This window comes from Salminus brasiliensis, chromosome 4, assembly GCF_030463535.1.
Source record: "Salminus brasiliensis chromosome 4, fSalBra1.hap2, whole genome shotgun sequence".
Taxonomy (NCBI): Eukaryota; Metazoa; Chordata; class Actinopteri; order Characiformes; family Bryconidae; genus Salminus; species Salminus brasiliensis.
Window position 1 is genome coordinate 43,001,770 of NC_132881.1, and position 15,786 is coordinate 43,017,555.

General features: G+C 41.6%; 1 protein-coding gene across 1 annotated transcript in view; it reads right to left on the bottom strand.

Moving 5' to 3' along the window:
• Nucleotides 1-2,988: 2,988 nt before the first annotated feature.
• The window catches only part of rnf150a (ring finger protein 150a), a 51,233-nt gene continuing 38,435 nt past the window's right edge, over nucleotides 2,989-15,786 (bottom strand). Inside the window, exon 7 of the mRNA XM_072678525.1 lies at nucleotides 2,989-12,027. Coding sequence (XP_072534626.1) covers nucleotides 11,909-12,027 — 119 coding nt within the window. The 3' untranslated portion in view covers nucleotides 2,989-11,908. The remainder of the gene's footprint in view (nucleotides 12,028-15,786) is intronic.

The following is a 15,786-nucleotide window of genomic DNA, read 5'->3' on the forward strand; positions in this document are numbered from 1 at the left end:
GACGGGAAATGTGTTATGAATTATGTCAGTGCTGCATGAGACTTTATGGGAGGGGCAATAAAGGAAGTTGTTAATGATGTAAGTGATGTATTCAGGAGACAGTAACTGTAGTAAGAACAATCTGTAACTCACAACATGGTGATAAATGCACTAAATAAAAACACTGCTGGCTGAACCATGGTGTCTGTGAATGTGAGACCAGTGCCCTCTAGTGGTTAATGAGCTAATAATAGTCATCACAGGTTTACCTTTTTGTTAAGTGCAGTTTGGGAACACTGCAGTGTCCTTATATTCAAGACAGAGAGTAAACCTAGCCTGGTTATCGGTCTAAGCAGCAGAGAATGCAAATATGCAGCCTATTCTGATAATAATCAGACATTATCTGCCTGGGTGTTGCCCCAGACGCACCAAGTAACTACCCTCCGTCTCATCTGAGTGCACAGAGACGTGACTTTCATCAGTAAACACCTGTTGGATTGGTCTACCAGGCATGCGGCAATAATTACAACAATAATCATAATAATAATACAAATATTAATGTAATAATATTGTTCATTTAGCCCTCTGAACCTCTTATGGCCAAGGGTATTCAGTGTATATGACATCACTACAATTTGTGTTTGTGTTGAGGTGCTATATTATATAACTACTATATTTAACTGATGTACATATTTGAATTAATTATATAAATGATGTATTTAATGAACATAGCTTTTTTCAGTGGATGTTACTCCTATAACCCTTTCATAGCACATAGTTACGGGAGTGATTTAAAGCATAACAGTTAGAAAAATGCATAATTAGTTACTAAATAAGCTTAAATAATCTAAAAGTAAATCTGTTTTTGCAAGGTGGTTGCTATGGTGTTGCTAAGTGGTTGCTAGATAGGTGCTATAGTATTGCAAGGTTGTTGCTGTGGTGTTGCTTGGTGGTTGACCAAAGATCAAAGAGGGATTGAGATCTAAGAGAGTCAGTGTCAGTTACTATAGCAACTTATGCTCTGAAGCTGAAACCTGCTCTCTTACAGGGTTACTTAACCCAGACCTGGGGGTTACACCCATGTTACTCTGTTCTTAAAATAAAAGTGCAGCAGTAGGTTCTTTGAGTGATGCCATACTAGACCTGCTTTTGGTACCCTAGAGAACCATGTCTGGAAAAAATAAGAACATTTTGATGCTTTAAAGAACCTGAACATCACATAATGAAAAAGTTCTATACTAATGAAAGTTCCTTAAACATTACAGGGTTCTCCGAGCTCACTGATCTTACGTTTGAATGGAGGAGAGAAGCAGAGCACTGCTATATATGGCTCTCTTGTATTCCTGGGCACAGAGGGAACAAAAAGGAGGTTTCTGGTTCATACAGGGAAAGTAGATCAGCCAGCTGTGCTCCTCACCTCTGAGATCTTCCTCGCCCAGGGTAGTAGGATCTAAAGAGATCCACAGGGTAATCACAGCTGTTGTTTTTCTCAGTTTTACTCATTTTATGATGTTTTAATTTTTAATTTTGTTATGTTATTATGATTTTATGTTCTAGTCATTCTGGTCACCCCCCGGCCCTCTGTTCTGTCTCTGCCGGCACCTCTTGCCCCAGGGCTCAGGCCTTCCTTGTTTGTCCTGTGCAGTCTTTCATTTCTATCATGATGGCTCCCCCTCCTGGGCCTTCGGATACTGCACAGGGCCCACGGCCCTATGTCTAGACTCTGTCAGTTGGCCGGCCTCCTTTCAGGCTCTACCCCGTCACGCCACCTGTATACACCTGCAACCCATTTGAGACTCATTAGGACTATCGGGTATACCTCCAGGGTTGTAGTGTGTGTTTGCAAAGTCTCTGTGTTCCTGATTCTCTGGATTTCAGTGCACTGACTTGCACTGGAATTGCCTGTGTGTTACCAGACTAATTTTTAAGTGTCTTGTTTTCTGACCCCATAAATAAGGAGCTCCTCCAGGGTTCTTCAGCAGAAATGTGGTGCTATATAAGACCATTACATCTTAAAGAACCATTTGAATGTGTGATGATGTCAAGACACCAGACTCATCACCAGTATGGTTAACTCTATGCCACAGCGTTAGTGATAAAAGATTCATTTGAGGCGGGATAAGCTATTTTAATAACATACACCTTGGTAAGATGCATTTACACAGAAATCTAAATGATTTGTAAAGATTTAAATACATTTTTTTAATGCTTCGCTGAGTGGTCTCCCCTCAAGATGGTATCTTCCAGGGAGGGGGGGGGGGGACATGACTGAGCAACATGGCTTGACAGATGTGCCGTCTGCTAAAGGTGGCAGGGCCTAGCTGATGGGCTTCTAGACTAAAGGGTATTCTCAAGGCTGGGAGAAGCCTGGTATCAGTTTTTATATATTTACCCTTTTTTATGTTGTATTATCAGTATAAAAAATAATCGGTATTGATGGACCCCCACCTTTGTGTCCCCCAAAGGCCTCAATCTCCACCACAAAATGCTAAAATAGTTATTTTCTATGATGGAGAAAAGAACTAATTACCTCTTACATTACACCTCTTTTATTACACCTCTTGTGTATGGTTCACAAGACAAGTCAAATAAGCCTCCAAGAGGCATCCATTCTTGGACTGCACATCCACAGTATTAATAGAAAGTTGCTATGAAGATGGTTAGCGTGGTGGTTAGGAGTTTTGTGCTTTTACTTTGGGTTATGTTAATGAACATAAGGAGGTAATGTAAGGGAAAACTTAAGGGGGACACGGAGGTCGTTAGGTAAAGCTCACTTAACTTGAAGGGTCCCTAAAGGGTTTTCTTAAAGGAATGCATTACTTAATATGATTTTAGGAACTGGGCTCACAACCAAAGCCAGCAGCAAGACCTACAGCAAGACCATTAATGACAACCAAACAAATGCAGGGTATGAGAGATAAGAGGCATTTGCATAAAGTGCCAACAATACTAAAAAAAAAAAAGAGTATTATACATTTTAAATATCAGTTAAAGGACGAAAGACAATGGTTTGGAAAAAAACTTGCAATAAAATTTATTGTACCTCACACAATCATAGACTCAAACACGTGCAACATTGTACTAGAACAGTATACCAAGATGGCTGGGTATATGTACATTGTCCTCTATATAACAAAATAGCAATACTGTTGAACTGTTTCCAGGGGAATAAAGTTAAAACTCTCTGTAACTCCGTCACCGCAACAGCATGTGCCATATGAGATCCGATAGCCCTCTTACAACTTCTGCTGTAGTATTAGCAATCACCCTGACAAGCTTATTATTGTGGTTCACGTGTCAGCCTCTCCAATAAGGAGATAAAGTGCTTTCCAGGAGGGTGGGTGCAACTGGCTCACAATAACGAGCCTTGAAATGGTATCAAAAGGTCATTTCCGATCCGACATCTTGGAAAATGGTCAAGATGTAGAGGACTGCGGTGGCCTAAGTTCAGCTAAGATCAGCTCCACTCTTAAAAATAAAGGCTCTTAAATGGTTCTTGGCTTGGATATACTGTTCATTGGTGTAGATTATGTGTCAAACTGGGTTCCTTACGGGTCGTAGTTCTAGCATTTTCAAAATTCTGAACTCAACCAAAGTCCTTACAGGCAAGCCGGCTCACTTAGCGGCCATCTCTGCGATGCAGCCGGGCAGCCCAGTCACACAAGACCAGACTCCCATCTCTATGAATGAGAAGAGACTAAAATATTTGACACTAAAGGTCAAATGACCCTTTAGATACATATTTTAAACCACTGATAAAATCTGGCAAATACCTCATGAAGTAGTTTGTAACGTTTGGCTCAATAAGGCACAAAAGACTATGAGGGGCTACTGCGAGGGGGCCTTTCCCGACTAGTAGGTAGACCCTCCTGGTTAAGCTTAACCAGGAAGGTTAATTGATTGGCTCTTTTGGTTGAAGGACGGGCTTTGTTTGTAAACGGACGCCATATTAGCGTCTGAAGGGTTTGGAGAACTCTCCTCAGGCCGGTCTCCTTGTTTAGAACTTGCCTGACTCAACTGATGAAGACCTTGCTAGCTAATTACCAGAGGAGTTGTCTGGTAAAGAAGCATCCTGGTCTTAGTTTTATTGGGTAAAAACACCACCCGTTTTTTTAAGATAGATGATGAAGTAGAGGACAATTACCTCCACATAAATTGTGATATGGCAAGTTGGAAGATCCGAGGTTATTTCAATCATGGGGGAGGAATGAAGCAAGCTTTCCATCGGTTGAAGGTAATCAAATCCAACTGGATTTTTATATTTCAGCCATTTATTATATTTGTAAAGTAAACAAACTATCCATCTGTGCTCGAAACACCTTATGGTCCAGAAGTGATGGTAGATGCTCCACGTTCCACCACTACTTCACTGCCTCCATGCTTTCCTCATCTCCCGCCTAAACTAGAAAGTCGTACTACAGTAGAGCATCCCTGAAGGAACCCAGGTTGACACGTCTGATACAGAACCTTTATACACCGGCAGTCATAAAGAATCGCTCAAATGTTTGTAACAATCGCTGATACACACCAAAAACAAATGTGGTGAACCCATTTCCCACACCTTCTTCACTTCCATCTGTAGACCTGATATAGTGGTTGGACCTTTCTCCTCCACACATTCCCCAACAACTTCTCAGCAGGGTTCAAGTCTGGCGATTGTGCTGCTGATATACCCTGAATGTCCACAACCTTCAACGCCCTCCAACACCTGGTCTCGCATTATCTTGGTGACAGATCATTATTTTTTGTGCTTAGAGATGGAAGTGAGTTTTGAAGGATCTACATCACCACTGCTGAACAGCAGGGTATGACTTGTGAGCAGTTATTTTTGACTGCCAGTGTTTTGTGTGACAGTATCTACAAAAAAAAAAAAAAGTGACCTAAAGTTACCTTTTAGTGACCTAAAAGTGGTTCCTCTATAATATCCCTCCAAAGAACCCTTTCTGGCACCTTTATTTTTGAAGAGTGCAAGGCAGAGCAAGCACACGAGGTTGCAAAAAACACAAACTAACATTCAAGTGAGGAAAGGCAAGAGGGTGATAATGAAATAATAGGATAATATCGCAGCCCATGAAGGGCTTGCGCTTTTCCTTCACTAGCAGAGCAACCCTTCCATCCTCAGGCCCACCTGAAAGCTACCTGTTCAGAAAACGTCTTGTAGGAACGGTTCAGTCAAAAAATCAAGTGTACACAACTTTGCGCTCAACCTCAAACGCAGCCCAATTTTCATTCTTTAGTCTAGCACTGGAGCTATAAAGCTAATGCTGCTAATTAAAGACCAGAAGTCAATAGCCAACCAAGTCATTTTCATAAACACCTCTCTCAACCCACTTAATTTTATCAATATGTCCAAATGTTTGTGGACACACCTTCTAATGAATAAAGGCATTCAGCTACTTTATATTGCACTCAATGCTGACACAGATGTGCAAATGCAAACACACATACAGCTTGTCTAGTCCCTGTAGAATGGAACTGGACTCAATGGAGCTGATAAACATGAACCTATTGGCACCATGGCTAATGCAGATTAGCTACCCCCCATTGACCCCATCCCAGTACTTTTGGGATGAGGTAGGGTACTAGTGCCAGACGAGGGCTTAAGGGAATATATGCCCCCCCCCCCACCCTATAGACCCCATCCCAGTAGGTGGGGTAGTGGTCATCTAACATCCTGACTAACTCTTGTTGCTTTCGTGATGAATTCAATCAAATCCTCACTGCAATGGTTTAAAACAGTAGAGACAGTTATTCCAACAAAAGCAGGATAAACTATTTTAATACCCTCAATTTTAGAAGAAACATAGATTGAGCAGGCGTCCCAATACTTGTGTCCACATAGTGTATTTTGTGATGTACTGTTGAGTTTCATACAGTTTCATTCTGTGCCTTCAACTGCATCAACAAGTCTACAAGACCTGTGCAGTTATAGTGGGCCGACAGAAGTGTCCCAGAAAACCTTTTGGGTGACTATTGACTTCTGGTGTTTGTTAACAACATTAGCCTCTTAAGAGCTGAACCGAAGACACAAAATCTGGACACCAAACAGGTCTGGTCTAAATGACTGCTCCTGGATTTTGTGGCAAACCTGAAATATGAGATTTTTCACCCAACCATTCCTTTAAGGTCAAACCCTCCAAGTTCAGGAACTCCTTCAATGTAACACTGAGAGGAGAAGAAGGAGGACAGGTCGATCTGTGGTTACATCACCTGCAGCCTACATGTGCTGCAAACATGCTTAGAGGAATACCAAAGCATTGGGTGGAGGTAAAGTGTAGAGGATTATGGGAAACGTATGCTGAAGGTAACAGTCCCTGCTGGAATTAAAAAGTACATGTAAAGAGCTAACAGCACCGGGATGCACCAAAACCATAAGGAGTCCGAGACAAAAACACATGCAAGTAAAGCATGTGAAAGATGTGGATGCTACAACTTCCCTTAGATTGGCCTCATATTGGCTCTACTGCACACAAAAGGCTGGTTTTCTGGACACACAGTAAGCCTTATCTCAGCGTGGAATCACAACTGACTAACATAGTCTAAGACTAGGCCTACTTTGTTTGTAAAGCCGGGCCACAGAGTGGCACTAATCAACCCAGATTACAATAATCATAGAAATGATTGCGCTATGCATGAGCTATACAAAATAAATTACAGATAATTAGCACCACAATACAAATGAATAATAAAAAAAAACATATAATAATGGAATAATATCATCATATGATGTCACATTTAGATGAAGAGTCCCTCTAAATAGCTGGTTTTATATTAAACATAAATTAAAGAGTAATTTAAGATGTTAAATCAGTACGGACTAAACTGCTGAAGCTTGAGGGACAGATTATAAAAGCTTGTGCTTTCTGACCGACTGAAGAAATTCCACACAACCTGTTATACCCTTTTTATACCATCAGTTTAACAAAAGCAACATTTGTTGTTTTATATTAAAGCAGCTTTATGTAAAAATTGGTATTTTGTGCATCTGGGCTCCCCCTACAGGCTGGGAGAGTTTCACGTTTACTGTTAACACTGCTGTTAATACAAATCACATCGTGAGAGTGACATTTTGACATAATGTGAATCTGGCAGGTGTCTTTTACACCATGTCCAAATTTCATGATGAATGGACCAATAGAAATGCTCCAAAATGACATGGAATCAAATCTGTTTACATTGACTTCCATTGAAAGTTAAGTTGGTTTCTTCCTTCTCTTTTAAAGTTTCCAATTTAGAGAGATGGGGTAGAGGTACAGCGACAAAATGCATGTGAGGGGTGAGGTGATTTGCATTTACTGCAGTGGTGTAAAAATGTCAGTTCCACTCCCTCATCTATAGGGTTGTTGTGGTTTGTGTGGCGCAACAGATAAGACCACTACCTGCCAGTGAGCTACCACACCATGTAGGAGACTGGGGTTCGACACCTGGTCTGTGCTACATCAATAAGAGTCCTTGGGCAAGATTCCTAACACTAGGTTGACCCATCTTTGTAAGACGAGTAACCTTGTAAGTCGCTCTGAATAAGAGAGTCAGCTAAATGTGGTAAATGTAAATGTATAGGGGAAGCCCGGGAGCTAACAGACACCAATTCTTGCATAGTCCAACACTGCGGCTACATGGCCCCTTATGATCCGCTCATACAGTCACGCTCGCATTCACACAGATAACTGATCTCAGTTCAGTCTCAGTTTCAGAACTTCTAGAGTGAAATGATACTTAAGAAAATAAATACAGAAATGTGACCTTATCTATCTTATTTACACGCAACAAGCAGAGGTGTACAGAAACTCAACGCAGAAAGAAACACACACATTACACAAGAAGCTCTGAGACAGGGGGGGGGGTGTGAAAAGCTTGCTTTGGTTAGTGTTATGTAACAAACAAACAAACAAACAAACAAACAAACATTCTTGTGTGCATCTGAACACCCTCGGCTGTCAGGAAGAGGGATTACGCATGTGCTTATCAAGGGCGTTTATCAAGGGCTTCCAAGTCAAAGGGAAAGATTCCGAGCAAAGCAAATCAACACTGAGAAATGAATTTCCTAGAAAGGCTTATGATTCAACACCTCCTGCAGGCAGGGATAAGGGCACGTCTGCAATGACGAGGCTGCGTTCCCAGTCGTTCTCCACATGCAGACATTCAGTCTTCAAATGGAACAAAGAAGAGTGTGCAGACACATGACCGACACATAAACGGTCTTAACTTTGGGTGGAGATTTCAGAGAATTCAAATGCCAGGTGAGGAGAGACGTTCAAACACAAGTAGGGGGGAAAATAATTCTCCTAATTCCTTACCGGCTGTAAACAGGGTCTGTTATTTCCCTTGGTTTTTATTCGATTATTACATTTTTTAGAAAAATAAACTTTGATATTAAAATAAAAGTCCTTCATTAGACTTTCGCTCTCCTGTAGTCGATGTGCAATAAAAAGGGATTTGTGATTTCCGTGACATTTGCTGAGACGCAACCCATTCAGGCCACACATTCGCCCTAACCCACCTACATGCTCATGTATCAAAAAGGAATACGGGCACGTTTCCGAATATATGGATGTAGATATTTGTCCGAGTGACGGGTAACTGGACTTGTGTGCGGAGTAAAGGGAACTTTCAGCAGCTCTGGGGATCCTCACATGAGGACACTTTGGAAAGAAAATCATCATCATCATCATCATCATCATCATCACTATCACCTCCTCAAACGCGTTAAAGGAAACATTCACTCAGCACTACGGCTGCCCTTCCTCACTCTGAGGAAAGGCCTGTTTCCTGGCATGGCACGACGGGATGAATGCCGGGGCAAACTCGCCTTCACTAGCTCAAGTGGCACTTCAGAGGACTTCAGAGGCCTACGTCAAGCGTTCACATTGACCGCTGAGAATCTGGAAGGGGTTCTCTCTTAATAATAAAGATTCCTAAAAGGTTCTTGGCTTTAATTGCTGTAGACCATAATTTAAAGGTTCTTAAACCTTAACATGGTTCTTCACTTTAATTGGTATAGAACCTAATGTAACATGGTTTTTGGCTTTAACTGGTATAGAACCATATGTCTTGATCCTTAAACCTTAACATAGTTCTTGACATTCACTGGCAAAGAACCTTATTTGGAATCTCTACAAAAGGTTCTAGACCAATTAAAGGGTCGATCATATATAGGTTTAATCTGTATAAATTTTAAACCTAAACATGGTTCTTGGTAATTGGTGTAGATCCATTTATAGAGGTTCTTAAACCGTAACATTGTTCAGGCATAGAACCTTAACAGGCATAGAACCTAATGTAACATGTTTTTTGGCTTTAACTGGTATAGAACCATATGTACTGATTCTTAAACCTTAACATAGTTCTAGACCAGTGTCGGCACTGAACCTTATGTAATGGTTCCTAAACTGTAACATAATCCCTAACAAATCCCTGCCTGTAATTGGTAAAGAACCTTATATGGGTATAAAACCATCTCTACATCTCTGGAATCTCTACAAAAGGTTCTAGACCAATTAAAGGGTCGGTCATATGGGTATAAAACCACATTTAGAAGTTCTTAATGAAAGGGACCAGGTTAAGGTTTAATTGGTACAAATGGTTTTAAACCTCAACATGGTTCTTGGTAATTGGTGTAGATCCATTTATAGAGGTTCTTAAACCTTACTATGGTTCTTGGCTTTAATGGGTTTTAACCCCCTTTTAGAGCTTCTAAATGCCAAGAACCCTGGTAAGGTCTAAGATCCTTTAAATAAGGTTCAATACCAATTGAAGGCAAAAAACTGCTAAGGTTTAATTGGTGTAGAACCATATGAAGAGGTTCTTAAACCTTAACTTAGTTATTGGCTTTACTGAATATAAAACCCTATTTAGAGCTTCTTAAAACCAAGAACCATGTAACGGTTTAAGAACCCCTATACCAATGAAGGCAAACAAGAACCTTATGTAGAGGTTCTTAAACATTTAGAAGAATAAAGGTGCTACAAATGGTTCTTTGAGTGATACCATAGAAGAACCACTTTTGACTCCAGAAAGAAGCCTGTATGTAATAGCGATGTGTGAGGGTGAAGAATCCTTTAAAGGTCTAAAGAACCATCACTTGAAGAAAAGGTTCTTCACCAATTTAAAGCTGTCATACTTAATATGTATCATTTACAAACATGGTTCTTCATGGAGCCAAACGTGGTTCTTCTATGGCTCAAAGATAACCTTTGTTTTACTTATATATTTATTTATTATTTATTTATTTAGTGAGTCTAATTTTTCATTTTTCTCCCAATTTGGTTTGCAGCTCCCCCTAGCACTAGCAATGCTTCCAACACTAGGAGGGTAAGGACTTAACACATGTCTCCTTCAATACACGCAAAGCTAGACACTGCCTCTTTTCAAACTGCTGCCAATGTGGCATCGCTGTCAGCAGAAACACACTCAGAGAGAGGTACCAGGTCCTCAGCTCTGCCGTACCAGCTAACAGATGGTCAACAACACTTTAAGTGACTGTGGAGAGAGCACGGCTAATTGATGGCGAAGCAGCATCGCTTGGGTTTCGAACCTTATATGGGTATAAAACCCTATTTAGAAGTTCCTAATGCATGGAACCAGGGTAAGGTTTAATTGGTATAAATGATTTTAAACCTGAACATGGTTCTTGGTAATTGATGCAGAACAATTCATAGAGGTTCTGAAACCTTACCATGGTTCTTGGCTTTAATGGGTATAAATCCCCATTTAGAGCTTTCATGGTAACTCACAAACCCGGGCCAAAGTGGCAGCGCATTAGACCGCTGAGCAACTTTGAGCCTGTAAAGAGTTTGCAGAAAACCATTTGCAGCACCTTTATTTTATACTAACTTGCATTACATTTTTTTTTTTTTTGCTTTCTCCTGTAAAGTTATCATTATGGAGACAAATCTTTGCTTTTTTGGACGGTGATAAGATGTTGGGGAGCAACTTGGCTCAATTTAAAGCAGTCATAAGCTACTAACCAAAGGAAACTGCATTAAACTGAGCCGGAATATAGATCACTAACCCTAGAACCCAGCTTCTCAGCACAACCCCACTGATGCAGCATCAGTTATACGACACGGAATTCAAGGGGCGTTGGATCAGAAGTACATACAGCTATATTTTGTGCTCTACACTCATGCAATCCATGGGTAGATAGCTACTGGCTGTCACAAGTTCTGGTTAGCAAATCATTCCGACGTACCCTCGGCTGTATCGCTAGTTCCCTCCCTACACACTACTGGACCTGGTGACGGGGACGGGGGAATAACGCAAGTCTTGATGCTACGACAATAGCACTGGTTGACCAAGCCAAATTGAAAAGATGCTAGAACGGCAGCCAACGTGCATACTGCGAGCACTGCTGACATCTCAAAGGAAAGCTTGAGACACGGATTTGTATCACAAAGTGGGAATCTGGAGTTCATTGGCGCTGGCTGGATTGCACTCAAACTGCTTTTGCTGCAGCGAATGCAGTAAGCTGTTCACATCCATACATGTATTAGTATATATAGATTACTTAGGTTTCATATCTGGAATAGGTTTGCGTACGCTGGCAGTGATCCCACACGGAAATTCAAAGTCATCATTTCCACAGAGTCCGAGGAGCTGATCTGGTATGGAAACGGCCGGGAACTGGCGGTGTGCTTTTCCCAGTCAGGTGTTGTAAAACTAGAAGAGAAGACAAGACCAACCTGGTGTGACTATGGCCACAGAGAGCGAGAAGAGAAAAGCTGTTTTTTTTTTTTTTTTTTTTTTGGTGAAGGAATCTCCAGCTGTGTGCTGATGCTGATGAGGCCATGGGGGACAATAAAGGAGGCTGCAGAATGTGTGATTCTATATTGCTTATGTTCTTTTTCCTATTTCCGTCATGGTCCTGCTCCTCATATGGCTCCATAGGAGCCCCCTCTAGAGCTCTTTGTGCAGTGACCAGGCTCTTCACTCAGGACTTGGGCTCTTCCTGCTCAGCTTCAGCAGAAAGCTCCACGTCAGACAAGCCCACTTCCACCGGGAGGATGAGCGAGGTGTCCGACTCGCTGCTCAGAGGAGGCTGGTGCTCACCTGGAGGCAGGAAAAAAATGATAAAGATGAAAGCATGAACCAGGCAAACAACAAAACAAAGAGAGCAATAACAGAGCTGCAACTACTGAGCCTCATTATTCATAATGAGGGACGATCCAGTGGATTATGATCGGGGGACTGATCCAGGCATAGTTTTATTGATCGGGTATAGGCTATTTTAATCCAAGTCCAGTTTCAAGTCTTTGTTTTAACCACAGAGAGTTTAGAGCGCAAAAAAATGTGGATCAGTATTGGCTGTTACACAGCATTAAGAGACTCCGATCGAATAATAATAATAATAATAATAATAACAACAATAGAAATAATAATTAAAATAATAATCAAATTGGTACTGGTTGATATTGAGCATTAAGAGCCTCAGATCAGAACATGGGCAAAATAACCTGATCGGAAAACCTCTATCCATCTGTAATAAAAAAAAAAATCAAGTTGGTATTGGCTGATTTTCAGCATTAAGAGGCTTGGATCGGATCAGGGGCAACATAACCTTATCAGGACACCCCTATTCATCTGTAATAATACAAAAAATAAATAAATAAATAAATAAATAAAAAATATATCGATATATATATACACACACATATCTTAGGATCGGCTGGGAATTGGCTGATCCTTAGCATTAAGAGCCTCAGATCGGATTAGGGGCAGAATAACCTTATCAGGACACTCCTATCCATCTGTAATAATAATAAAAAAATGTTCAGATCAGATTGGTATTGGCTGATATTCAGCATTAAGAGGCTCGGGTCGGATTGGGGGGAAAAATAACCTGGGTTATAAAATCAAAACATTACAGGCGTCCGTATAGGATAATGCACAACCCAAATGGAAACGCTTCACTTAGTGTGGTGTGGAAAAGTGAGGCCGGTGCAGCAGCGTGACTTTACTGCGGGAGCATCAACAGAACGTCCACAGAAGAGACCTGAGGACACTCAACAAGACGAGGAACTGCTAAAACCTGTTACACTGTTTCTGAATGGGTGTGCCTTTCCTCTTGCTGTTGACCTCTTGACCGCATGGAAACTATGCCTCAGGTCACTGAAAACAGAGCTTCTGGAAGACGGTACAGAGCTTCTTTAGGGTGGAGGTTATCACGTGAAAGCATGTTTCTAAAGGAGAGCTGTCCATATGTCCATATGTTTGTGGACACCCATTCTAATGAATGCATTCTGCTACTTTAAGTGGCACCCACTGCACGCACACACACACACACACACACACACACACACACACACACACACACACACACACACACACACGCACACAGCTTGTAAAGACGTAATGCTAATAGAATAGGACTCTCTCTTGGCACCATGCCTAATGTCAGACGTGGGCTAGAGGGGTATAAAGCCCCCTGCATTGAGCAGTGGAGCAGTGGGACTGACTGTGTTCCCTGAAATGATGGTTGGTGCTTAATCCAATACTTTTAGGAGGAGTTGGGGAGTTGGAGATGAGATGGGGTGGTGATCATCATCAAACATCCTTAACTCACTAATGCTCTTCTCACTGAATGCAATCAGATCCTCACAGCAATGCTCCTTCAAAATCGAGTAGAAAGCTTTCTTCCCTGGACAGTAGAGACAGTAACTTTAACAGTTGTGTGGTGGAGAGCGTCCTGTGCTCCAGCATCAACGCGTGGCACGGGAGCTGCTCTGTTGCAGTCAGCCACCGCAACACCATGGACATCTACACCTCCAGATGTAGGAAGAGGGCCGCCTGCATCATGAAGGACCCCACTCACTTTTTGTCCTGCTCCCCTCAGGTAGGAGGCTGTGGAGCATTAAGCTGTAGAGCAGAAGTTGTAAGACTCTTAAACTCCACCTAGCCAAACACACTGGACTGACCCTTTTCGAGGACACTTAGACACTTGCTTGTTTTACTGCTACTTATTCATTCATGCTGCTACACTCCTTTCATATTGTGATAATACTGCTGCTACTTTTTTAATGTCTCTACTTTTCCCACGTTTCCTATTTCGGTCTTCCCTTTTATATTCTATTACTTTATTAATTAAATAATTGCTCTTTGGGTGTAACTGGGACCTTGAGATCACAATTCCGATCCACCCCATGTACCCAAGTGATGCAAATGACAAAGTCTCAAGGTGTCCCAATACTTGTCCAATAATGTACCTTCCTGCAGAATTTGGATCCAGCCCTGATCCACCCCACCTGGCCCAACTAATTACTGCCTTAAGAAGTCCTTGATTGACTAGATGTGGTGTGTAAGACTTGGGTGGACGCTGAAACCTGGAGGACGGTTGCTTTTCAGGAGGACATGGGATTTGCATATTTAAACTCTTTTTAATACCTTTGATTTCAAAATAAACAAGGAATGACGAGTGTCCCAACTGACCTGACTGTTTAGTCCAGGCCTAGACCAAGTCCTGGACCATAACTTCATCACAAGACAACAGGAATATGTTTGTTAACAATTATGTAAACAAACTGATGTCAAACACATGCGGTATCAACTCTGGATTACAGCCGAGAGAAATGTCACACACTGTTCACTGACCATACCAGCATACACATTTTCTTGGGCTGGTCCTCTTTCTACATTAATCAAATAATATGACCAGACTAAGCGTAAAATGGAGAATGAGGCCAAGCTGTGCTTTCGCCGGTGTCCACATCCATTTCTGCTGGAGCCAAAAAAAAAAGTTATCTGACCTACATCTCTGCGACCCAAAATACCAGAGAACAAACAGGGCACTCAGGAGGAAGAGAACGGGAGGAAATGCTTGAACTCTGATCAAAAGGAGATTCAGCCACAGATAACTTGGACAAGAGCAACGTTTACTTTCAGAAATGAGAGGACTTCATGGGATTTCTTTTCGGAAGCCAACACTACCAGAACTTTTTGATCACGGCTTATTTCACCATAGGAATGCCCAGAATTTCAGGGAAAACTGCAACCGACCACAAGCTCTGAGATTCCCAGGGTGTGACGAAACCCAGGATAGATAGTTGACCAATGGAAATTCAATTACAATGGCTTTGGATTTATTATTATTACATTTATTATATACAGTATTTTATCAACCAGGCAGCTAATCAATAAGTCGGGAGGCAATAAAGTAAAGTAAAGTAGAGTAAAACACACACCCAGAGTGGTGGGCAGCCAACTCCAGCGCCCCGGGAGCAGAGAGGGTGAAGGGCCTTGCTCAAAGGCCCAACAGTGGCAGCTTGCCAAGCCCCGGTATCGAACCCACAACCTTGTCATCAACAGCCCTGAGCTTTAAGTGCTGAGCCACCACTGCTCCAGAAGATCGGAGGGCTTGGTGTAGATGTGAATTTGAGCATTATAACATCCAATAGTGCTGTAAACATTAAATTACATGAGTATTTGTGGCAGTTTTTTTTCTATTTAGGTGAGTTTCTGGGTATTGGGTATATATCTTGGGTACTTCTGTCTCTCAGAAGAACGGCCAATGCTTCCTTAAGATCTCACGATGCCCTTAGCAACACTAAAATCTTGAGTCTTGGCCAAATATCAATTTCTTTTAAATAAAAAAAGCTGCTTGTAATTTGATGAACATCTAAAAGTAGACCCCCCTTAAGTATCTCATATGGGATGTTTAGCTGATACCACCTCAATACCGACCCACAGCTCTACCAGTAGACTGGCCATTGAAGAGGACATGCAGACATGGAGAACACTGAATGTAAGATACTGGGCCATTACACTAATGGTAGTTCGGGAGTAACACAGACAAACGTTACTCACTAGAGGTTG